We start from the raw sequence: 25,779 nt of genomic DNA on the forward strand, positions 1-25,779 counted from the left end.
CCTACAATAGTAGCAGGTTAAGTGGAATGAACTCACCGAACACAAGTATCTGTGAACAATGTAACAGCTTTCTGCAAAGAATTAAAGCCTCGGCAAAATTAATGGGACAAGCGCATTATACGTTTTACGTTCCATTCTTTATACACCAGTGGAATATTAAAGTTTTTAATAATAGCCGGACCAAAATGAAGATTGGCTACTACGGTGCGTTTGAGTAGACACTGACTAAGAAGATTGTGCAAAACGATATAAAGTAACATTATCAGGTTACAAAAGTGCTAGGCCAATGATCTATTATTAAATATGCTGCGTGAATTTTATATAGAAGCCTGAATATTTGCGAACATAAAAAAATTTCCACGTATAATACAATAACTGTACTGTTTGTTTCATAATTTGTTAACATAATATCTAACTATCATAAAAATGTTATTGTCACTGCTCTTAACGCCTTGTTTACACTTAGGAGCTAACATCGTTACGACTTTACCAAGATATGTAGTGTGCGTAGGTGTAAAAGGTGTTAATAACTTTTTCGATAATGTCAAAGTTCAGGTAACAAAGCTCTTGATACTTAACACAGACTTCTTACTGTTTTCAATCAAAGCTGTTTAAATACTTAATAAATTCTATTTGAAAATCTGCCTTAGAAATAGAAAAGAAGTGCTTTCAATAAAATTATTTTATATACATATAGCAAAGCAAATATGTTTTTGGTTTACATATATACATGCTTGACACCATTGTAACAAACATTAATTCAAGTTTTTATAAGTTTCATGTCTAGCTTTTTCATATTCAGTGTTCATGCTGCTACTGAGTATAAGATATATAACAAATAAAAAAATATATATAACTAAGGCAACATATTGTCTTCCTCTATGACCATAGAATGTGCTGCTATATTTGTATGCCAATCTTTTCGTAGATCCATTTCATGTCTCATTATTCACATCGCAAATCTCATTTCTTCCCAAGCTATATAAATAAGGAAAATATATTATCTAATAATAAATACACAGTTTCACATTGTCAATCGCCAAATATGTAAATAATTATTGTGGCGCCGTAGGTTAGTGGTTTTAACTCTCACACTTTGTGTGGGAGACTGGGGCTCAATTCCTCTTGGTAGTGATTTAATATGGGCAAGTAAATGTTACCATAACCTAAGCCATATGAGGGAAATTGGGGCATGGCCGCTTTTCCTAAAACCAGCAGTAACCAACAGTATTTTGAAGTAACCACCAGAGAGCCACCAGCATTTTGAACTAACCAACAGAGAAACAGCAGTTTTTTGTAAGTAACCACAAGAGAACGATTAGTTAAGTAGATAAAAACGAAATGAATGCAACTACCGCTTCGAATGTGCAACATGTTATAATGTACGCAACAGTTCATGACACGTTATTTCTGAAATGTTTACGTCTGGTGTGAGTCGGGCTTTATGCAACAATTGATTAAAAGTGTGAAGGCCTTTTTATAAAAAAGTCTGCGTAACTCAAAATGAGCATTAAATACTCAAGGATTCCCCATCTATATTACTTCCAGGCCTTTCCTGGAAGTGATAGACAGGGTATATCCCTTAAATTTGTGAGGCCAGCCATGTAAAATATGCGCATTTATCTAGTAGGTTTAAGTAACAGTCATACTTAGTAACACTTATGTCTACAAAGTACATGTCCTTTTGAAGTGCATTATAAAGGCTTTAGAGTACTCTGCTAGAGTGCGTATCATCAGTGAGTGCTTATGGTAACATAGCTAGCTACATTTTTATGCAAATTGCCATTAAGCTAGACAAAAAAAAAAGGAAAGTTGGGTGACTATACCCTGTATTGTGTCGAGCTAGCTATAGATTTTGTGTTGCAATTACCTCAACAAAAATGTTTAGCTACCAAGAAAGGTAAAAAGTAAAGGTCCTGTTGTATATAGTCAGCATTCCTTGTGAATCCCATAATATTCAGTTTTTTCAGCAAGAACGTTTAAAATCCAAGCCAGAACTTCCTTTACATTCTGCTGCAGCTGTCGCGCCATTATTTTTTTCTAGACGAAAACATTTGCCTTATATGGACACAATTTCACCATATATGGGAGAAATCTTGAGATACGAAACTGTGACTGTAACGGTGTGTAAGGGTATGAAAGAAATACGAAAGGAGCTGCAAGAAAAGAATAACACCATACTGAAGGAGCAGCCATTAAAGACTAAATGTTGGTGATTAAAAGGATGATGAAACTAAGAACAAAGTAAAGCAGCTACACGGTCTCCAAATTAATCAATTTGATTACTTTGAAAACAAACTATCAGAGTTGGAAGGCAGAGAAAGAAGAAAAACTCTCCGATTTGAGAACATCGATGAAGGAGAAATGAAACCTGGGTGTGTAGTGAAGACAAGGTACGTGACGTGATACAAAAACGGTTAGGTATAGATGAAAAAATTTCCATAGAGTGTGCGCACAGAGCGGGACAAAAAGTGGAAGAAATGGAACGATCGTTGTGAGGTTTTTGAATGACAAAGATAAGGAAAAAGTTCTGACAAATTATTGCTCAAGGAAGTTGTGGGAACAGAAGATCTACGTAGACGAAGACTTTTCTGAGCGTACATTAGACATTAGAAAAAAGCTTCTCCAAGAAATGAAAGCTTTGAAGAATAAAGAGGTAAGATCCAAACTTAATTATAAAACGCTAATAAGGCAATCTTGAAAACAAATTTGACGTCAAAATTAAACGTTAAATAACGTTATCAAAAATCGTTACTTAAACGTTTTTTGCCTTCTATGAGTCTCCTGACTTGAAAATATAATGGCATTGCTATATTTTTTATTTTTTCTCTTTTCTATTTTTTGGTTTGTCTATTTTAAATTTTAACGGACTAGAAGTTTTTGTAACGTTTTACCATTGCATACCTTAGAAGTTAAAAATATATTACATTACATGTAATTAACGCGAATGAGCCTAGCTCGCGGTAATTTATCGCAATCGTCGAGTCCAACCCCAACTCTTTTAATATTTCCTTTGAACTGTCAATGTAATCTCCAGCTATAGGATACTGCACGTCTTTAACTTTTGCGATTAAAATTGATAAATTTTCTGGACAGTCCAAAGTGGCACAAACCTTGATTAAAACCACCTTGGAGATCAACAGTTTAAATGTCTAAATACTCATTATGATGCAGAAAAAATTAGCCTCAACGAAAATCTCACAAAGGAAAACTTTTCAGAAGCTTACATAAGAACTTTGAATCTTTTAAAAACTGTGCAATATAAGCAAACTTTCAGCATAATTTGTTTAATGGAATCATGGTGCACAGATGAAATATTTCACGCGAACTTTCACCTGGCCGGATATAATAAAACTCATCTTCAGTGGACGACAGGTTCCAAAGGAGGCGGAGTTTGTGTATTCGTTCATGAAGATCTCTCCTTCTGTATTCGCAAAGAAATTTCTGTTTCAAATGTCGATTGTGAGACATTGTTTATAGAAACAGAGAATAATGGCTGTAAAAACTTCATTATTGGTGTAACCTATAGACCTCCAAATGCGAATGTAAACAATTTTAACTTAGCTCTATCGAGAATTCTTGATAGAATTGGCTGTGAAAACAAACATGTGTTTTTGACAGGTGATTTTAATCTAGATTCACTAAGTTATGATAAAAACATAACTACTCAAAATATGTTTAATTGTCTTTTTCAAATGGTTATGTACTAATCATTAATGGACCAACGCGAGTGACACCTACTTCGAATATAATAATTGATCACATTTTCACTAATTGTCTTTGTGAAAATCAAGTGTTGTCAGGAAAAATTCAAACAGATGTGTCTGACCACTTCCCAATACTTTTTACTTCTAAAAATATCGCAAGTACCTTTTCTAAGCAGCAAACGATAACCTTTTATACAAGAATCTATTCCAAAACTGCTATTAATAGCTTCAAATGCTCGCTAAATCATACCGATTGGACCGAGGTACTAAATACAATAGATATAAACCAACCATATGAGCTCTTCTTAAATATACTTTCAAAATGTATTAGAAAAGAGGTATTTTAAATTGCCTTTTATTGGCAAGTACTCTAATACTGCCAAAGAAAAAGTCAATCAACTTGTCAATAAGATGTGTAAAGAAATCAATGTCTGCCTCGTTTTTAAGTCGTGTAAAATTAAAGATTATTTTTCTTGCAAGGACCGAGTTCCTGAATCTTTTAAATCTGGACTTGTGTATAAATTTGTTTGTGCTAGTTGTAATGCTAGCTATGTGGGTGAAACCACCAGACACATTTCTAGTAGATTTAAAGAACATTTGAAAACTGATAAAAACTCACAAATATTTAAGCATATGCAGTCAAATCTTAACTGTAAATTACTATGTAACGAAAATTGTTTTTCTATTTTGGATCATGCAGACACTGATTGGCAGAGGAAACTCAAAGAGGGTATGCATATTTCTTGGTTGAAACCAGACCTCAATAAACAAGTTAAGCATTGCATCATCAATTTATCCGTTTAATTTTATGTTTTTTTGCTTGTTCAATATCGTTTTTGTTACTTAGATATTGATTTAGCATGTGTAAATTCATTTTATAAAATTAAAAAATTGTACTTTTGGGAAATATTTAATTGTCTTAAACAAATTGTGTATATAAATTTTATTTAACTAACTTTTGTTAGTTTATCTAATATTATTTTGTCAACATGGATTAGCTTGTGTATAATTTATATAAAATTGTACTTTTGGGAAATATTTAAATAACTTTCGAAAAATTTTTTGTATAAAGAGTGTATGTATCAACTTTTGTATAATATTCTGAAGATGACTTTGGTAAAGTCGAAACATGTTAAAAATAAAACGTGTCGTAATTTTTATGAAAATACTTTCAAAAGAATATGAAAAATTCTTTTCACTAAAAAAAACTTGCATTAAAACTAAATCGCTGCAATCCCCATGGATAACAAAGGGCTTGATAAAGTCATCAAAACTAAAACAAAAGCTTTACGTCAAACAGTTAAAGTCTAAGTCGTGTAAAGATATTGAAAACCACAAAACTTATAAAAACTTATTTGAAAAAATTGGGAAAACTTTCAAGGAAGAATCACTACACAAACCTGTAAAATAGATACAAAGGCGATGCCAAAAAGACAAAGTGAATAGGAATGAAATTGTAATAGAAAATGAAAATGAAATTGCTAATGCATTTAACGATTTCTTTGTTAACGTAGGACCTAGTCTAGCAGCAAATACTAGAAACAATAAAGACTATAGGACATATCTACCTAAATGTACATTTAAGCATAACAATTACCCGTTAGCAATAAATAAATTAGATACAGCTTTTAACAGCTTAAAACGCAATAAAGCACCTGGCTATGACAATATTTGCAGTAATGTCGTAATAGACACATTTTCAGCAATGAGATATGTAATTCACAACATTTTCAGTAAGTCAACATCACAGGGTGTATTTCCTAATAAATTAAAAGTTGCAAAAGTGACACCAATTTTTAAATCAGGTGATACTGAGATATTATCAAACTATTGGCTAATTTTTATTTTGCCAACATTTTCAAAAATTCAAGAAAAAATAATGTATTAACAGATTATTTTATTATTTTACTGATCACGCAATATTTTACGAAAAACAGTTTGGATTTAGAAACAAGCACTCCATAGATCATGCAATTATGCAACTTATTGGTGACATACAAAACTCGTTTGAGAATGGTCAGTATACTTTAGGAATCTTCAATGACCTGTCTAAAGCATTTGACACTGTTAATCACGATAAGAAGATTAAAAGCGTATGGTATCAATGGATCTGACTTTGATTGGTTTAAAAGTTACTTGTGTAATCGACAACAATATGTCAGTTTTGACAACAAAATGAAAACAAGCAAACTAGCAATCAAATGCGGAGTTCCTCAGGGCTCCATACTTGGTCCACTTTTGTTTTTAATATACGTAAACGACCTAATAAATTGTTCTAATATACTCCAGCCAATTATGTTCCCGGACAATAATAATATATTTTACTCGCATTATAACATAGAAACACTTTTTGCCACGATGAACACAGAACTAGCGAAATTAAAGGACTGGTTTGATTCAAACAAACTTTCGCTAAATATAAAAAAAGACTAAATACATCCTTTTTCATCAAAAAACACAAAAAGAAAAATATAGAATATAAGGCTAGTCATGTATTGAACAAACAATGTCTCATACAATTATATTACTACTTTATTCATAGCTACTTTGTAGATATGAATAAAGGAGTAATAGTAATAATTGTAGCTTGTTTGGGGTAGTACTCACAAAACTAAATTGGAGTCTCTCTATCGGCAACAAAAACTTGCCACGAGAATAATTACCTCTCAGAACCTTTGCCACTGTTCGTTCTGCAATATATATCAGGGGCGGATCCAGACTTTTTCAAGACTTAGTCAAAATTTAAGCTTTGCGGGTACAAAAATCGCCGAAAATTGTCTCCCGATTTATCTAGTTATTAATAAAATTGACGAAAAAAAAACGCATAAGAAAATCTCCTAACAACATTTTTTATAAGAATCAACTCTCCATCTTACACATCTTATTTTAGATAGATAAAAGCACTAAAATTAACAGGGATTAACTACAATAAAGTGAGACAATTGTGAATATATTTCAATATTTATAAACTGTTGCTGTTTCTGCCAATATCAGGCTTCATCAACATGACTATGTGAATCAAATGATCACACCAGCCATGGACAGCAAAATAAAACACAATCATAACAAAAACAATAAGAATATGGAAAGATCAGGATAATGAAGATGAAATGTACATACATGTGATATGATACATACACACCTCAACCCATGTATTTGTTCAGATATATTTGTTTATTCATAGGGCTAAACTCAAGTTTAAACTTTAAAAGAAGAATTAAGAAGGGCAATTTTCTGCTTTTTGCATGCTGAAATAGGAAAATGCGACTTTCGCTTAAGAAAGTTGCAACCTAAAACAAGGGGAACGTAATGATTTGGCTTGAAGTCTACACCAGATTTAACAATACCTTCATAACAAAATAAAGTTTTTAACTGATCTTCATCAGGTAAAATAGATGGGCATGGCAATATAAACTGTGTAAAGAGAGTTCGAAACAGTAACAAGCGAACTGTGGGTAAAACGTATTAATTTTTCTCTTTATTACTGTTGACAAGGCAAGTATTGATAGACTATGTCTTGGGGGTACAGTTGTTGATTACTTCTGCTTAAACTGCCTCCTCAGGAGAAAGAGTCATATCACAAATAATATGGGAAAGGGAAAATTTGAATAAACTTTTTTTCAGATATAAAAATATTTGCCTTTCAGTTTTTAAAAGCATATTGAGAACAAGGATGATTGAAGTAAAAGGAAGGATGCAAGAAAAGTTCTATGGATGTCAAGATTCTCAAAACATCAACAAGAAAATTATCACCTACCAATACCAACAATGCTGAGCTGTATAGACAGTCTGATGGATTGGATCTAAAAATAACATATTTTGCGATGACCTTTCACTCAACAAACTTTGTTTCCTTATAGCTTGGAGGAAAGAATACGGAAGGAGAAACAACTCTTTTAATTCTGTTGAAACACTGCGTGAGGTTCTAGCAGGTGTCTGTATAGAAACTTAATTTGAAATTTTGGCGGTTGTGTGACTAAATTATTCGTGAATAACAATTCGCAATTATGATTGGTTATAAAAACAATTAGATAATTTGATGATGAATTTGATGATAATACCAAAACAAGAAGCCACATTGAAATTGGCAAAATTTCTTTTGTTCTTATGTTAACATAATTAGCGAAGAAGCACATGCTCGACACTTTTGTAAACAAAAAGAAAAAGTTTATATCTCGTTTTAAAACGACGTTCTGATATAAGAAGTTATTTCTTTAGTTAGAATAAACATTAATCCAGCACACATTTTGTCGGCACACGTCCGGCGCATATCTATCTATATTGTTTTTCATGATCAAAGTGGTATACTCAAGCCTGCAAAAATAGGTTAATATCATGGTTAAACGCTTATTTCCAAACTTATTGTTGAAGTTTTTAACAGCAATGCTTACCGACTTATATTAGGCACACTTTCCATACAAATATCACGTGCCTGCAGCGTGTTACAGTCAGATTTCAATAAAAAAAGTTAGCCCCTATTAAAGGAGAATATGGAATTTGATCATTTTTTTGCGAAAAAGACTCGGTCGAGCACCTCACGGACTGATTCTTTTGAAATTAAAAACAATAGAAAATTCAATACATTTAAAGCGTACAGAAATGAAGTTGTTTCTCCTTCCGTATTCTTTCCTCCAAGCTTATAGCCATTCGAAGAGTTGTTTATTTTCATCACCGATATTACTTATCCATATGTCAAGTTCTTGCTTCTAATAACAACACAAATATTAATTGAGAAAGAACTCATTCACAATGCTAAAAATTCTGTTCAAAGCTCATGTTACAAAAACAATTAGCCAGCTAGCTAGCTAATTAAATCTTTTTGTATTTGTTTTTTATAGTCTGTTGTAAAAAGTTCTCCCTCAACTAGCTTTTCGTAGCGAATATACTGAAAACCTTAATAAATGCAAGGTGTGTTGGAGAGTAGAAAACATACTTCTCACCTTAAAGCAATAATTCCTTTATCTTCGCACCTCGCCTCAGATGAATGTATATATCTGCACCTGAATTCTGATGAAGACTTTTACCAACCAAGGGATAAATATCCCCAGACAACAAAAATGTCCGATAATAAACACTTTCTAAAAGTTCTTTTTGCATTTTACGAACTGATTCAACATTATCACACTTTAAATCAGTAAGCACTCGCGCCAACAAGTCTGCAGTAGACATGATAGTACGGAAAGAATCCAAGCCAAAAGGCGTGACTCTTTCACTAATCCTGACGAATGGGAGTTAAAACTATAGCCTAACAGGTTATAAGTAACCACGCAGTACAGAACCTAAATTTCCTACGCCGGCTGCGGGCCACATACTGTTGGACTACGCATAGAGTGTGAAAATTACGTCACAATTTTGACGTCACATGCCTCTTAGGTGAGATGGGGAGGGTTGCGGGCCATAGCTATTTGATTTTTGACTGACTGAGTGATTGATTAGTCAAAATGAATCAGTCAAAATCTGTAAGCTATAATTTGCAACCCCTCAGTCTATATAGCAGCGACGTCACAACTTTGACGTCAACATCGCCATAGGCGAAATGGAGAGGGCTGTGAACCATGGATTTTCGCTGTAAATAAATTACAATCTGATTTTTAACGCGCTCCGTCTGCAACACCTGGATCGTCGACATCATTCGCTTTCTTAACATTTTTCGTCAAATTTACACTTAGTCATGTGACTTATCTGACTAACCCTGGATCCGCACCTGTATATATTAGCAAATGAGACATATTTCCTTTGTGATTTAGGTGGTACCCAGTTATTAACATAATGACCGATTGAATAAGCAACACACAAAGTTAAAGCACGCCAATAAAATTCATGTTTCAAAAAATGAGACAAAAAGCGTGGTCAAATCGATTTACGTTTTCAGAGCAACAGATCAGAGTGACAGAAAACGTGAAAGAATAAAACGGTAATTTTAAATTCTTTAATCTTTTGTTCAATTTATGAAAACTAAAAATGACATAATCTGAATTGTTCTTTATAGTAGGACCTTATTTTTAGTGAGGCTTCTTCAATCAGCAAAATCCTGGATGTCAGGTTAATTAGGATGAATGATACAGTTTAATTAGGCGTTTTCTCAGCTTCGTTAAGATAAACTTTGATCGTCGAAAACACACACTTAACTGAATTTTAGCATCTAGCTAGCTATCTAACTGAAAAAATGATCTTTATTTTATGACACCATATGTAAATATTCTAATCCTTTATTGTTCTATGTTCATAAGTTTTTTGCATTCTTTTTTAATTTAATTTTTTGAAATAATTCCACGTTCCACGAAATTTGCTTTTTTCTCAGCAAGCATGTATGTCTTGTTATTTATTTTTTGATATGCTAAATTATGAGGAGATTAATTAATTTCAGCTTCTTTGTAAAAGTGTTATTATCTGAATTATTCTTGGACAAAGAAGATTCTCTGCTGAACAAGAATTTTACCTGAGAGGATAAATTTTTGCGTGGATTTATTTTAATATGTCAAATAATTTATTTCCTAAATATTTGATATAACATATTGCTGAACTTATGTCCTGTTAATCCCTATAGACTAGTTGCAAAAAAAGACTATAGCAGAACAAATGCTGTATTCAATTCATTATTTTTAAAATTTATTATAAAACAAAATGTGGTGCAGTGTTGTTTGGATGGAAAACGGTCGGGAAACCGAAGGAACAGTCCCCTACATTTGGGTAAATGAAGAGACAAAGGTAGTCCGATATCCTAAGGGTGTATCAAAATACAAAGCTGAAAAGGAATTTATGCAGCAAACACCAAACTGGATGACATTGCAATTGGTCAAAGTAAAACGTATTGAAAGTGAGTTTTAGTACTCTTATTTATCATTTTTTTTAAAAAAATACTTGTTCCTACAGTCCTTGGTAAATAATTTTGAGTCGATTTTCCCTAATTTGGACAAATTGTTTGGTCCCTTGTGTGTTCGAATTTGTATGTTATTTAACTTTTTAGAAAACTGGGAACTCTGTGAAGAATATGCTTTCACAACTGATGATGAAACATTAAATCAACAATAAGAGAAAAGGTTTGCAATTATATTGTTCATTGTTGTAATACTAAGATTTCATTTTAATAACACTCTAAAATGAACTATTTAGATGACAGTGATGATGAGGATTCACCTGTCAAGAAAAAGAAATGTAAGTAATGGACCACCAGAGGGTTTCCTTCATCAATTTGTTGCATATTTGTTTATTTTGAGAAGTAGTATTTTTCAGAGTACTATATGTCTCTTGTTTTAGTTCTGGCGCCGACACTACCACGGCTTAATTCCACGATTAACGATTTTTCGGATGAGTCACTATTACAAAAAATGTTTCAGTGTGAGAAGCACCACAAATACGGATTCAGTATCCACTAATTTTAATCGCTCCATCGACAACATGGTGGCTGTAGCAAATTCGTCAGGCGGTAGCAGTGATTCTTCTATTTCATTCAAAAAGAATGTGACAACTACTGGATATCCATTATCCATTGAAAGTACGTATATGTTCACTCAATTGTACCTTGTTTAATGTATACAAAAGCCAACAAATAAAGTTCAAAAGGATATAAAATTTTCTCTCTGTTAGGACTTCAAAGAAAGGTTATCCAGGGGATAGCTGATATTCTTGAAGCAGTTGAGCGATGTGGAAACATGATGGAAAACAATAACACAAATAATTTTAAAACGCCTAAAATGGATGATATCAAGTCTTAATAATTTATGAGGATTTTAAAGTAACGTATTAATTTATTTTGTTTTATATTGTGTATCTAATTTAGGTTTTGAAACATAACATTTGTTTTAAAAAAATTATATTTATGTGTATTGAAAATTTTTTGTATATTTTGTTGTGTATTTTCTGTAAATATTTTACCCAGTTTTTGAAACAGAAATAAAGTCATTTATTTATTTATTTATTTAAAGTTTGTCTTCTCAAATTCTTTGCATCGCGGTACTACAATGTACATCCTGAGGATGTTGTGCACGACCTGTGGTATAACATATGGCGTAAAGAGGACGTCCCCTGGCATTATCCTGGGAAATGCCCTCAGGTTAAACAATAAAAGACTTCCCCTAGACGACTTGTTAAAACACCTCGAGGACGTAGTCATAAGACAACCTTAGGACAACAATAAAGGACGTCTTAGACACAGGGATAGGACGTCCTCCTATATTACACATGTGCCCAACAGTGGATGTCCCGGGGATAAAGAAAATGTCGTCCTCCGGACATTTTTAGGACGAACATTTGCCCACTGGGAGTTGACACATTCAAAGCCTTTGTTTCAACATATGAACATTTTAAACATATTTCAAATAAATATCTTTCAGGCACTTTGTTTTATGTACAGGTCAAAAAAAGAATCCCCTGTGGTGTTTTCAAATACGTTTCATGTGATGAAAAAAATATGTCACTAGATCTATTGGGTTGTATTACACGCCATTTAGGAAAACAAAGTTCAGTCGATTTTCCATTTCGTATCGCGGCCCATATATCTGGAACAAGATCTCCGAAGTAAAACCATTAATCTTACAGGACAAATGCCGTTTTAAAACTTTTCAATCAAAAGTGCAAAATTTTATCTTGTGTTGTCTACAAGACGAAATATCCCTCTTTTAATAACAATATTCACCATCCCTTTTCGAATTCAAACTAATGTTTGCACTTACACTTTATCTTTTATCTTTTTACTAATATTTTAAACAAGTTGTAAATATTACATATCCGACAGCTGTTATAAATGGAGGAACAAGTTAACATTTCTCTTTCGACAAGCTCGTAAACTATGCATAGCGTAGATCCCGCAGGTTCTCAATGATAAGACTTTTTTGCCTTCTATGAGTCTCCTGACTTGAAAATATAATGGCATTGCTATATTTTTTATTTTTTCTCTTTTCTATTTTTTGGTTTGTCTATTTTAAATTTTAACGGACTAGAAGTTTTTGTAACGTTTTACCATTGCATACCTTAGAAGTTAAAAATATATTACATTACATGTAATTAACGCGAATGAGCCTAGCTCGCGGTAATTTATCGCAATCGTCGAGTCCAACCCCAACTCTTTTAATATTTCCTTTGAACTGTCAATGTAATCTCCAGCTATAGGATACTGCACGTCTTTAACTTTTGCGATTAAAATTGATAAATTTTCTGGACAGTCCAAAGTGGCACAAACCTTGATTAAAACCACCTTGTCCTAATGGGGAAGCCATTGGTTTATTTTTATAAACCCCACCTCGTACTTATCTCCTTATAAACTGGAGTACCAGACAAATCGTGAAAGTTCTCTTAGGATATGCCCAACAACTATCCAACCAAATTTTCCTCTCATCGCCAGCAACCGCAAATTTATCGTGTTTATTGTTATTCTCTTTTAAGTGCAATTTTCTGGTTTTCATAAGGTTTCCAGTTAGCAGTATCCTGATTAACATGATATCCTCTTAATGCTGAGTAGAATTCGAAGTATCTTGCCATTCTGTTAGCCAAGGCTTGTGATACGAGATTGAGCGTGATACTCTTGAAGGCTAGAAACAACAGTACTCATTTTATTTACTTACAATGTAATGTCTTCAAATTGCACTGGGCTATAACGTGCAGATCAAGCCTTAACGTTCGAATTTTAAAGAAACATTCGAATCCGACGATTCGAATTATCAGACATTCCAATTTAAAAAATTCAACTTTCATAACTTTGATGTTACTATTTTAAAAGAACTAGTGCAAACTCTAGTATAGAAAATGCTTTAATGTCAATGAAGAATAACTAAAACTTACCATCAAACATTTTTAATGGTGAATTATTTAAAGTTGAAGAAAGTCTGCAAGTTGTTAAGGGGCGGAAATCCAAACGAACAAATTGAATTGAAAAAATTCGCGTTAATTAAGGATCTTAAAAGTGCCAATTTGCGTTAATTATCACACACTTTAAGGTCTAACCTCGTCCTTCTCGTTAATTTTCGATCGCATACATTTCAAGTCCGTTAAATACTGACAAGCTATATTTGTGTAAAAAGGCATATGTTATGGATGGCTGAGGTATCTTTTGTCCAATCTAAGGCACAAATGTGGGTAGGATGGAATTTATTCTACTCCAAAGACTCTGAAGCTCACTTGCCTCAGATCAACCTATCACCTACATCAAATGCTGTTGTTAAAGAAACGCTAAAAAGATCTTAAACAATGGCTATAGAATGTAAAAAAAAAAACATTGTTCTAACCTATGATTTAGCAATTGCAAAGATGGCGTTAGAAGTACAGACGGAAGAAGTGCCAACCTTGGATAATGTTTTTGTAGCATTAGGTGCCTTTTATATAGAATTGTAATTTTTTGGTGTCATTGGGAAATACATTACGGAATCAGGAGGTCCATACCTGCTCAATGAATGTCATATAATTAAAAAAGGATCCATTGCATCATTTTTATCTGGGAAAGGATGGAAAAGAAGCAAAAACGTTCACCAAATTTTAGCTCTAGAGATGGAAATTTTGAATTGCGAAGCATTCCAGCTATCATTGGAAGAAGAAGAACTTATATTTACTGAAGATTTGAAAACATATCTCGTATCCAATAAATCTAAACGAGAACAATCAGAAAGTGATATCTCTGAAGAAGGTGAAAATCTGTTGAAGAAATACCAAGCTTTTGTTAAAGACACTGCATATGGTCACCACGGTTTAACTGCACAGCATTGGATTGGATATATTGAAATGCTGCATCTTTATCATGGATTTGCTAAAAGTTTTCGAACAGGTAATCTGGACCTCTACATATACTTTCTACCCTGGTTAGCAAGTTACTTCTTCACTCTCAATCATCACAATTACGCTCGTTGGCTTGTTATCTACCATGATAATCTTCTTAAGATAAAGGAAAAACATCCAGAGGTTTATAAAGATTTCCAAAATGGTTATTTTGCTTTAAAACAAACTTTAAACAAACAGTGAGTGCAGATGCGGCTTGTCAACGAAGTGGAATATCAACCTTGACCAATTCCATATCCGTCAGACAGCGTTGTTGAGTTGGATCTTTCCAGAAAAGATGTTTCAGAAGACCTTAAACCACATAGAATAAAGCAGAATTGTAAAGAGCTGCTGTTACAGATACGATGATCCATTCTCTGTAAATATCAATAAAGCTCATCTTTTCAATATTTCAGGCTGCGAATGAAGGTACTACAAACTTTCTATTGAAAGTCGAAGATATGGGTAACTTTATTGAATCATGCAACAAAGAAATAGAAAATTACCTTAACCCTATTTATACCGGCAGTGTGCACAATGTGCACGTAGCAAATCTATTTAGTCGCCATTTCTAAAATTTTCACCGTAGCGTGTTAACATTTTATGACTTTCGTTACTTTTTTGCTGGCGGTCACTTGTAAAAAAAATATTTTTTTTGGCGTGCCGCGCGGTCACATCGGTCAGTCTGTCGGTCGAGCCCAAATATACAAATTTTCGGACTTTCCGTATTTAGAAATTTTTTGTTTAAAGATAATTAACTCCTATATGTATCGAGCTCAAATCTTCGTCTAGGGGCTTGGAAATAGCAAAATACGATTTATTCGCGTAATAACGGAATACGCAAAGAGTGAACGATAATACCACTTTTTGAGACTTTATGTACAGGATGTTTAGGTCGCATTGATATAGAAAGCACCTGTTTCGCTTGGGTACATAACATTTTGTACTTAATAAATTAGAAACGCTGGAAGGTTCAAAAAAGGGACAACTTTGACGTTGTTCTTGAACAGGGAGTTTAACCAAGGCTACCCTAGTCTGTATATATATATTTGAATAAAAACTTGCTATTATGTGGGATATACCAAACATGCAAGATAATGATGACGAGGATGATATACCCCATTGGTAATTTGTTTGCAAGAAGGATGTTATCCAGGCCCACAACAACAAGAAGGTAGCTATAGCTAAAACAGTATTTATAGGTAGCTAGATGTAGGTAGAGCCAATTTTAATACATCACTAGTCAAATGTAATATAAAAAATATATATATTCCAAAAATAAATTTAGTTAGCTATGACATACATAAAACTAGTTACATAGCTAGGTAGTTAACATATTGGTAGCTTATATTTAGCTAAACAAAAATGATTATTTATAGTTTATTGTATAATTTATATATAGTTACAGAAATCCAAAGTCGTCAAACAACTCCGTAACTGACTATGCTGATCAAGATTTGTCAAGTGAGATCAATGCCATAATTGGTGGCGCTCCAGTTATCAAAACAAAATGTAGTTGCAAAGGTTCCTGCCAGAGAGGGTGTGACTGTCGTAAAATTGGGGTAAAATGCACAGTTGGATTTTGCCTATGTGACCCATGTAAATGCAAAAACTTCAGAGAGCAGGTGAAAAATTTTAAACAATAATGTAATGCTGTATAATATATATATATATATATATATATATATATATATATATATATATATATATATATATATATATATATATATATATATATATATATATATATATATATATATATATATATATATATATATATATATATATATATAAAAATTGTTTACCTTGCTACCCATTTGGGTAAAAGTACGTATACACTTGAAGACTAAATTACAAAGCACTTACATTATATAGTGTACAAAATATCAATGTGATTATGGTATGGCTTTGCTTTTAGGCTGCTGTAGTTAGTTCAAATTTAGTAGATGGGAATAGTTACAATGATACAACTAGTAATGGATCAACAGAACCAGAAGTCAGTATATACATTATAGCTTGCAATAAAAAACTTAAATTATAAGACTAATGTAGTAACATTTTCAATATATATATATAGGATGCAGTGGAAAATATTACCTGTAAGTGCAAAGGTCGTTGTATCCGATGTCCTTGCAGAAATAATGGCAGCAATTGTGATGATCAGTTTTGTGCTTGTGACTTAACAAAATGTAAAAATAAAAACGAAATAGTAAGTACCAGCACATTTCTGTGTACAATACCTATAAAACAAAATATAAAAAAGTGTTAATAAGTATTTATATGTGTATATGGAATATGGTAGGTCACATCCAGTAGAAAACGAAAATATATTAGACCAGCTGATGTTGGTGATTTATTATCAAAAAGATCAGCAGACACAAAGGATGAATGTGTTGTATGTATTTTTTTTTAATTATATACTTTAACCTTATCCACATCCATTATTAGTATATATATTAAATTTATAATGGCATTAAATTTCAGAAGTATTGTGAAAGTCTTCAAAGCGAACAGTTAAGAGAAATATTAGCTGATATGGCAGAAAAATCACCAAGCACTTGGAAATTAGTGAAATCTGAGATTGAGGGCCATGGTAATAGGAGAAGGACAGAGGACACCCCAGGCTGGTGTGTATGTGGCCAATGTATAGAAATGGAAGAAGAAAGGGATCAAGTTTGCTGCCAAAATAATATAAAGAACCATGAAAATGCTGAATTCAGGCATCTTATTCTTGATGACAGGGTTCTAGACCTTGCAATGCATGGAAACAGTGATTGGCTTCAGTACCCATTTGATCCTGAAGAAAATGCTTGCTGGTGATACACTGCCTATCGGCAGTACATAATGTGGTTTTGGGGACACTTAGGTAGTGGTAATAGAAAAGTCATACCCTCTTGCATTTTACGAAAAATCAGAGAACGTTTTCTTTCTGTAGATGGAATTTACAGAGGTTTTATGGATAGGTATGAGGCTTTACGATAAAATATAAAATAATGAAAAATATAGGCAGAAAAACTACACTACATACCAACAGATAAGAGTTATTGGAGTTTCATTTCTTCTCTTGCTTGATGTTTTTCAAGTAATAATTCCATGGGAGGAGCAGCTGTTGCAGCAATATTTTGACGTAATGCTTTAGTACATTCTCGTCCAATCCCTACGCGATTAACATTTCCCTTGTCAACATGACGTCTCCATAGTATTTCTGCCATGAGTCCTATAATGCACATATATAGATATACATTTTTATTCCTTTTTTATATATACATATATTTTACGATATGTTTTAGTTTTACATAATTTTATTATTGTATATAACTATTGTAAAGATAACTATTGTAAAGATAATAAACGTTAGTTGAACTTAGAACATACTTCGTATATAGATATAGTCCTTTGGTTTAGGTACTGCTACTAAAAACCATTGCTTTGTCCTCTTTCCATATCTGCGGACATAAACAAGTGAACCATTTTTTTTTTGAAGCTGTCCTCAATTTAAATGACCGTTAAAGTCCAAATATGCTAATTGATATCATTTTTGTACCCAATGCGCTTTGGACAGTAGGCTAACACAAAACATTGGCAAAAGACTTGCACCTGCAAACAGTAAAGCTTTGAAATCACATATAGCTATATATATATATATCATGCTTTCCAGAAACAAATCAGCCAGCTACTCTTGTATATAATTTACAAATTTGCTTTATATACTTTAATATTTCCATCGATGGGAAATTTGAATCTTTTTTTCAATCTCCATTTCAGTTTTAGCCTTTTTTGAGCTAACAATAACAACACGTGGTGTATCATTAGGACCAGTTATTGAAGACTTTGTGTTACTGCTGCTATCATATGTTGGCGAAAGTAAGCATGAGAGAGGTGAAGTAAAAGAAGTCGATGAATCTTTAGACGAGCTACTTGATGACTGTCTTTTCTTTTTTAGTACTACAACTTCACCTAAATAAATAAAATAAAATTTTATGTAACTTTCTATAGCTAGCTAGAAGCCATCATGTCAATAACTATTTTATAAGATATCTGATGTTTCTTTTTACTTTTTATACCAACTAAACTTAGCTAGCTAGGCAGTCTGACAATCTGATTAAAGTTAGATCACAGTTTGCAATTATTTTCTTACTGCATGGAGTATGCACCATTCTCTTTGAAGAGTTTAGTAACATAATACTGTTTCTGGAATCTTTATTGTGGTGTGCCCTCAAAACTTCATGAACCCAAGTGAAGAAATCTTGGTTGTATAAAAACTTTTCTTTTAGACGTATTAAGTTCTCGTAGAACTCCTTTGCCTTCTCTCCAGTTCCAAGGTAAACTCTATACTTGCTTCCCCTAACAATCTTTGGTGCTTTTGAGGAGCTAGCCATGTTGAAACCCTAGCAGTTTGACATGAGCTATCGCACGCTTCAGTGCTGGCCAAAGCTATCAAAACTACACTCAGCCCTGGGTAATTTTAAAAAAAATGTGGTTTTGCCTTATGATTTTCAAATTTTTGCTGCTGATATCAGCATATTTTGGGCCTCGAGTGCCACACCTCCGTATATATAGGAGTTAATTATCTTTAATATAGGTCTTACATGAATATACACTTCATAAAATCACATTTAGCAGTAAATGAAGTAACTAATGAATCATTATATTATTCCTATTGATGATGACATGTATTCTGATATGAACAGTTAGAATGACATTTTTTATATTTCTTAGTACAAAGTTTCATATAAGTAAAAAAGATGGAGCCGAAAAGGCAGAGAATTTCTGCTGAGGATGCAATTGCAAGCATATTGCAGTTTGTAGATGATGATGATAGTGGTAAACTTGACTTTCAAGAATTCTATGCAGATGAAGAGCTGGACGAAATTGATATAGAAATATAAGGTATGACTATATTTATGATTACTGTTTTCTCCCGTTGCGATAGTGCTTCTTCTATTATTTTGTTGAAAGTATTTCAATATTTTGCTCAATTTATTTTATTTAGGTGAAGATCCCGAAGGTAAAATAGCAGAAGCAGAACAAGAGGAAGGAGAACATGAAGTAGAAGTAGAAGAAGAGCATGGTGAAAATGACAACACGGATGACATAGTACGAACCACTCGTGCGAACCGTTTGAGACATCGTCAACTAACAAGCCAAAGATTAGGTCATAGTATCGATACTGCCCTTGACTTGGTCTATTATGATGTATTTGAGCTTCCTGTGGAACTCTAAAGCATTGAAGGAATAGCAAAAGTGGACAGAAATAGAAACAATAACATACATTACAAATTCGATAACCGCCCAACCAACGTAAACACAGGGCAAAACATTCAAGCGAATGTTATAAGAGGTCGGCAAGGTGTTGCTCCGGTAGCCAAGGGTACCAAAGATAACAGGAAATCTTTTGAACATTTTATCACTCATGATTTGGTTCACAAGATTGTCAATTATACAAACATAAAAATTGAAAAGGTTATCGCTGAACTTCCGGATGAATTCGACAATAAGAAATACCCGTTTATAAAACCTACTGTTCCATCTGAACTTAGTGCATTTGGGGGACTGTTTTTATATAGGGGGCTTTATAAGCTCAATACAATTAGTATTGATGAATTGTTTTCCAACGACTATGGTCCACCAATAGTTAGTGCAACTATGTCACGTAATCGTTTTACATTTCTTTTGTCAAACCTTCAATTTGACGACCAAACAACTCGGGACGGAAGATGGAAGAAGGATCGTTTTGCCGCTATACGAGAACTTTTTGAGGAATTCAACCATTGTTGTATGCTGTGTCTTATACTGGATTATCTTTCTTTAGATGAGACATTGTACGCTATGAGGACACAGATAGGGTTCAAACAGTACAACCCAAACAAGCCAGTTAAATATGGCATACTATTCAAGTCCATAAATGCAGCTCGTGATCCATACAACTTTGTTGCTGCACCATATAGTGGAAGAACGATTAAAGAAGGTGGTGAATATTACGTACAAGGTACAGAAGAAATTGTGAAATATTTGATTGGAAGATTGAAAAACATGACGGAACTTGCAGGACGTAATATCTCATTTGACCGTTTATACACGTCAATGTCGTTATCACTCTGGTTGTACGGTAAACACATTACTAGTATCAGAACAATGCAAATAATCAGAAAAGGAATTCCACCAGCAATAAAATGTATGCAAGACCGACAACCATTATCATCAGAGATTTATTGGCAACAAGATGGACGTCGTTGCCTTTCGTCGTACGTAGTGAAGACAGCGACAACAAAAAAAATTCTACTCTTGTCGACACTTCCCCCGCTATTAGGAATTACAAAAGATGACAACCGCAATAAATTAGCCCAGTCCACACTCTATGATTTTATGAAGGGGGGCACTGATATGATCGACCGGAGAATGGGTTTCCACAGATGTAAGCCAAAATCAAGGAAATGGCCCATCGTTGTATTCTCCTATATCATTGATAAGACACGTGTAAATAGTGCAACAATTCACGCACTCAATCAAAACAAAGATCCCTGCAAAGTGAATTCATATGAATATGTTTTCAATTTAGTGATGCAATTTGTGAAGCCTTTCATCGAAGAATGTAATGTGAGTCCATTTCAATGGCAAATCAAGAACAAGATCGAGTTGATCCTTGGCCGGCCGCAACAGCCGCAACATCTTGAGGCAGTTCCTTCGTTTGACCATTAAACATTGACCGTAAAGAGGCAGAAAAATACAACAGCGACAGAACACAACACAAAACAATTAATATTAAAGCAATTCGAAATGAATTAAATAGGTACAAATGAGATAAATAAAACTTATCATAACGTGAATATCCTTAAACGGATAAATTAAAAATTATTCTTAACGGAACGTGTTTAAGTTAAAGCAAACAACTACCTGTGCGCAAGGACTTGTGACCCTGGCTGTAGCTTTCCACATGTGTTACGGAGCTCCAACACTTAGCCTTATACAGATAATTGTTGTTGTGGACCAGCCTAATGACAGTACCAGCCTGTCGTAACTGCGTGGGCGTAACACCACGAAGACCAGATAACAAAATCTAACCCCCTTGCAAACCTTCTTCTAAAATGACTAAGGGCTGCAGGGTTGTCAATCCTGAAAGCAAAGGGAGCAAACTCTGCCTCCCTACTGGACTGTGGTAATAAATGGGATCGTCAAGCCCAAAGACAATTATGATGTGAAGCCCCTTTGCCGTGCTTCTTAAAGTGTCTCTATACAAAGAGAGGAGTGAGCAATCTCCGGTTTCACGGTGCACTGACCAACATAAATCAGCTGGGGTAAATAAAACCATTAGGGTCATGGATTCCCTCTCCTATTTGTTCTGTGACATACAGATAAGCTAACTTCTAGAGAAGAAAAGTATGCATGACGAAGAATTATTCAAGTGGAATGTGTCTGCTTGAGAAATACAGCGATCGTTGCATTTGAACCAGGTGTTTTTTAGGTCTTTAATGAAGGCCCAGTAATGACTTGCTATTAATGTACCTGAGTGGTTAGTGGTAGAAACCAAGTTGTACTTGTTGTTAAAAGACACATCATTAGTTGGGTAAGATGCTACCTTTAAGACATAATGTTTTTTAGGCAAGCAATTGACTAACTTGTTGTTTTTAAAAGAAGACCCATTTACTGATGTGTATCTTATTAATTGTACAACAAGAAAGTCGCCGCAATTAGAAATCTGAATTTCAATTGTAGCCTCTTGATGCAATGAACACTGGGAGCAGAACCACTTATTGTCACCTGGAAATATACCCCAACTAACTGTGTTTTTTCTTTGTAATATATAGGTTTTCCTTTATATCATACAGACTTCAGAAAAACAGATAAAAGAATACTTTATTTTTTATTTTTAGTTTCTATGTCAAAGAGTAATACTATCGGTCCTAATACTGCAGTATTTTGCTCCATGAAGCTCTATTTTGATATGTAAAATGTAATAATCTATCTCTATACCCAGTTTAGGTACTTTTGGCCAAAATTTATATTGGTTAGTGTGATATTACTTGAGAAAATTTCTCTCACCAGAGTGTAGCACTTTTTCTAAAAATTTTTTCAAAAACATTCAAAATTTCTCTGATCTGTGAGGTCCTCCTCAATAATATAAACGTCACTTTTCAACACACAAGTGGTTGAGAAGCAAGACAAACCACTTATAATCTAGCAAAATGAAATAAATTCCGGAAAACTCTTGAAATTTTCATCAGCAAAAACAAATTCCGCAAATATTTTTGATATTTTCAGTGGCGATATTGGATCTTACATTTGTTACAGCTTGTATTCTTTTTGTATTCTTGACATTGTGATGAAAAATAGAGAGATGATATTCCATAAATTGGACGGTTAAATCGGACTTAGGTACTAAATTAGATTTTTTCTGACTTTCGATTTACCAAATTTCTTTCATCCGCAAAAATTCATTCCGCAATATTTCTTTTAAGGTCGCTATCCCCAAAAATTTATTCCGCAAAATATGCCATTTTTGGGTCACTCATCCGTAAAAATAAATTCCGCAAAGATTTATTCCGCAAATAGTTTCTTCCCTTAAGTTAAAACCTTTGCATCAGAATCGGGAAGGTACAAAGTAACTATCTCAACTGAAAACAAACTCATATCAGTAGCCGTTACCGGAGATCAGTTTGGAAACATTTTTTTCCACGCCTTGCAAGCAAAAGTGGACATGGCAGGATCGTTGAAGTATTCATTGACAACTGTACTCTTATCATTCAGTCATGCTGACGGCACAATGCAGAAAACTTCGAAGGTGAAGTCATTAAATGAATTAGAAAAGGGAGTAAGAACAGTAGATTCAATATATGTGAACATCACTATAAGTGATGGAATGTTTCTTCTTCATTTATTCGTTGACTTGTCATCAACCTTGTGTTTGATAAAGTAATAAGACCGTCTATCAAGGATTATGAAAGAGAAAGAGATCAGACAATCTAAATGTTGCTTATCATATCACGGATGGTAAGCAAAAAAAACCTGGCAATTAGTTACAAACTTTGAGGAAAAGCCTAGTAGAATTCCTCACTAGCTATTGGAATGATGACTAATTTGTGGTAATATTGGATAAAAAGAAATTGTTTGTCAACTGTGGCAATGTGCTATTCCTTTATTGCTGAAGAAGGAAAAATGATCAAAAGAATAAAAAAGGATTATTTGTGCACGCACGAGAAAGCTGATTCAAGAATAATATTTCATTTCAAGCTTACCTCACCAGTTAACGTGGTGATAGGCACTGTGGAACAGATGTGCTGATCATAGCTCTCGGATGCATGCACCTTATTAGTTTCGATACAAAGGTTTGGATGGAAGTGGGGCTGATCACAAAGAAGAAAGAAAATAATTTACAAAGAGGTGGCAAGCAACCGCAATGATGAACTCAGCCTGTTAGGTCTTTGGAAATAAGCTAGAGGTTGTACTCCTTTAGAGAACATGCCTCTAAAAGCACAATTCTCCCTTTTTACAAGGAATTAATTATAAAAATATAAAAAAATAAAAATAAAAAGGACACAACACATTTGAAAAGATGAACAGAATTTTAATCAAGGGCAGGTAGGTTTCGACCCATATTTCGGAACCTAAGTACCCTGGATATCTAGCTGGGTCACCTCGAAGAGGTCCGCGGACGGTCATCAGCACAAACTAGACATCCCTATCTTCCTAAAATAAACCTGCTAATATTATATTTTTTATTTTTTTTATTTATTTTTTAACTCGGGTAATAAGTGGAGTCGTCACTCTCCAAAGACAAGACCTAGTATGATCAAACCCCCTTGCTAACTTAATTTTTATTTGATTTTTTTTTTATTTTTATTCTTGACTTGGGTAATAAGTGGAGTCGTCACTCTCCAAAGACAAGACTGAGTGTAGTCAAGCCCCCTTGCTGACTCATTCTGGTTAAAATATTCTTACCTCAGCTCTTCTAAAAAGAAAACATATGACTCGTGACTGTTAATAACGCGGTAATCACAGAAAATTACTGCTCTATCGTTGCAATGTATCCACCTGTGAACCATTTGGTCGAAGGCCATGGTTGTGTAGTGACCATTATTTAAGTTGCCGCAATGGTTGATAATAGCCCTTAATTGAAAATTTTTACGAAATTTCACTTCTCCATCTACGGTAAAAGGTATGGAAAGGGTACCAGGGTAAGCAGTAATACGAGAGGCAATTTTTGACACAATTCCGTTGGCACTGTCAAAACGTTTTAGCTGTAAAATGAGATGGGAACCGCACGACACTACCTCTTTTTCAACTACAGCAGTTTAATGAGCGTTGCAAACATGGCAGAAGTAGGCATTGGTGTGTGACAACTCCTCGCTTTCGAAGAAATTATCTAAGAAAGATTGTAACGTAGGGTGCAGAGAAAGTTGGATGCATGGTGCTATAACTTCTGAGGAGCTGGTAATATGACATGAATTGCAAGTGGTTGATGTCTTGATGCCAATACTAAAAAGACTTCCAAGAAATGGAAAGTCTAATGACAGACCAGGTAGGAGATTTCAAGAACCTCGGGGACGTCGTGCTGAGCAAAGATATTAAATGCACTTCCGTTCGCAGCTGAGATATGATGTTTCATAGCAAGCAAAAATGAGAGGGATCAACTGGACTTCTAGAAACAGCCAAACTTTGAAGAACAGCTACAAATGCTTCGCCTAACTTTGAGGTTGTTTTGCTGACAGAAATGGCTTCTTTAACTTTTGGAAGGTTATAAAAACATTGTAAGATGGAGTTTGCATAACATGTGTTTCCCAAGTTTTTTAGACCGCTATTCCTAAAATCAGGGTTAAATGGCAATGCGACTGTTGTTTTGGAAGGCCTTGTAGCAAGTTTTTCAAGTTTTTTGATTTTACAAGATTTTGTGTGACTTGCGGAAGATTTCTAAAGGGTTTTTTATTTCTTACATTCCATATTTGTAACAGAAGAAACTTCAGGAATGATTGGGGCCTTTTCAGGCTCAACCCAAGTGTTAGAATTTCGAAACATCCAGATGTAAAAAGAAGCACTCATGGAGGTAAAAGTTAGGGATTTTAAAAGGGAACGTAAAGGTTTGTTAGGGAAACCAAGGCGACGAAAACATGTCCTTACTGATTCTGAACAGAAACCCCTTGCACCCACCTCAATGGCAAAGAAATGCACGATCCATCCATTGTTTTTCATAGCATAACAAAGTCAAGAATATTTGTTAAGCTTTCGTTTGTGCCAATATTCCGTATTTTCTTCACATGGACAAGTCAGTTCTAACATAATTACAGTTTTGGAAGAACTGGATATTAATAACACGTCTGGGCGTAGTTTGTTATTG

General features: G+C 33.9%; 3 protein-coding genes and 1 long non-coding RNA gene across 6 annotated transcripts; 2 read left to right on the forward strand and 2 right to left on the reverse strand.

Moving 5' to 3' along the window:
- Positions 1-618: 618 nt before the first annotated feature.
- On the reverse strand, positions 619-8,461 carry LOC130626016 (uncharacterized). 2 transcript variants are annotated; one of them, XR_008981796.1, is made up of 3 exons: positions 8,303-8,461; positions 7,465-7,510; positions 619-978 (listed from the first exon to the last, which is right to left on the reverse strand). It is a non-coding gene; the product is annotated as an uncharacterized LOC130626016 (long non-coding RNA). The 2 variants fall into 2 exon arrangements; XR_008981795.1 differs by having other exon boundaries at positions 8,290-8,461.
- A 775-nt stretch (positions 8,462-9,236) lies between these two features.
- On the forward strand, positions 9,237-11,621 carry LOC130624927 (uncharacterized). Its single transcript, XM_057439984.1, has 6 exons — positions 9,237-9,621; positions 10,343-10,524; positions 10,675-10,747; positions 10,821-10,862; positions 10,965-11,202; positions 11,295-11,621. The coding sequence occupies exons 4-6, from the start codon at positions 10,821-10,823 to the stop codon at positions 11,420-11,422; spliced, it is 408 nt and encodes a 135-aa protein (XP_057295967.1). The 5' UTR covers positions 9,237-9,621; positions 10,343-10,524; positions 10,675-10,747; the 3' UTR covers positions 11,423-11,621.
- A 5,859-nt stretch (positions 11,622-17,480) lies between these two features.
- LOC130625764 (uncharacterized) lies at positions 17,481-19,501 on the reverse strand. Of its 2 annotated transcripts, XR_008981755.1 has the most exons (3): positions 18,589-19,501; positions 17,826-18,407; positions 17,481-17,667 (listed from the first exon to the last, which is right to left on the reverse strand). XR_008981755.1 is itself a non-coding variant. In XM_057440866.1 (2 exons), exons 1-2 carry the CDS (start codon positions 18,827-18,829, stop codon positions 18,163-18,165), a joined length of 486 nt encoding a protein of 161 aa, XP_057296849.1. In that variant the 5' UTR covers positions 18,830-19,501; the 3' UTR covers positions 17,687-18,162. The 2 variants fall into 2 exon arrangements, 1 of the variants encoding a protein (XP_057296849.1); XM_057440866.1 differs by lacking the exon at positions 17,481-17,667 and having other exon boundaries at positions 17,687-18,407.
- LOC130625136 (piggyBac transposable element-derived protein 3-like) lies at positions 19,196-21,149 on the forward strand. Its single transcript, XM_057440205.1, has 3 exons — positions 19,196-19,274; positions 19,444-19,569; positions 19,684-21,149. The coding sequence occupies exons 1-3, from the start codon at positions 19,196-19,198 to the stop codon at positions 21,147-21,149; spliced, it is 1,671 nt and encodes a 556-aa protein (XP_057296188.1).
- Positions 21,150-25,779: the final 4,630 nt, after the last annotated feature.

This window comes from Hydractinia symbiolongicarpus, chromosome 14, assembly GCF_029227915.1.
Source record: "Hydractinia symbiolongicarpus strain clone_291-10 chromosome 14, HSymV2.1, whole genome shotgun sequence".
NCBI classification, from domain to species: Eukaryota; Metazoa; Cnidaria; class Hydrozoa; order Anthoathecata; family Hydractiniidae; genus Hydractinia; species Hydractinia symbiolongicarpus.

Coding starts and splice junctions, on each gene's coding strand:
- LOC130624927 (XM_057439984.1), top strand. CDS start 10,821: ATGACAGTGATGATGAGGATTCACCTGTCAAGAAAAAGAAAT. Junction 10,863..10,964: donor ACCTGTCAAGAAAAAGAAAT/GTAAGTAATGGA, acceptor CTCTTGTTTTAG/TTCTGGCGCCGACACTACCA. Junction 11,203..11,294: donor ATATCCATTATCCATTGAAA/GTACGTATATGT, acceptor TCTCTCTGTTAG/GACTTCAAAGAAAGGTTATC.
- LOC130625764 (XM_057440866.1), bottom strand. CDS start 18,829: ATGGCTAGCTCCTCAAAAGCACCAAAGATTGTTAGGGGAAGCAAGTAT. Junction 18,408..18,588: donor AATGGTGCATACTCCATGCA/GTAAGAAAATAA, acceptor TTATTTATTTAG/GTGAAGTTGTAGTACTAAAA.
- LOC130625136 (XM_057440205.1), top strand. CDS start 19,196: ATGGAGCCGAAAAGGCAGAGAATTTCTGCTGAGGATGCAATTGCAAGC. Junction 19,275..19,443: donor TGTAGATGATGATGATAGTG/GTAAACTTGACT, acceptor TATTTTATTTAG/GTGAAGATCCCGAAGGTAAA. Junction 19,570..19,683: donor ACGAACCACTCGTGCGAACC/GTTTGAGACATC, acceptor AAAGCATTGAAG/GAATAGCAAAAGTGGACAGA.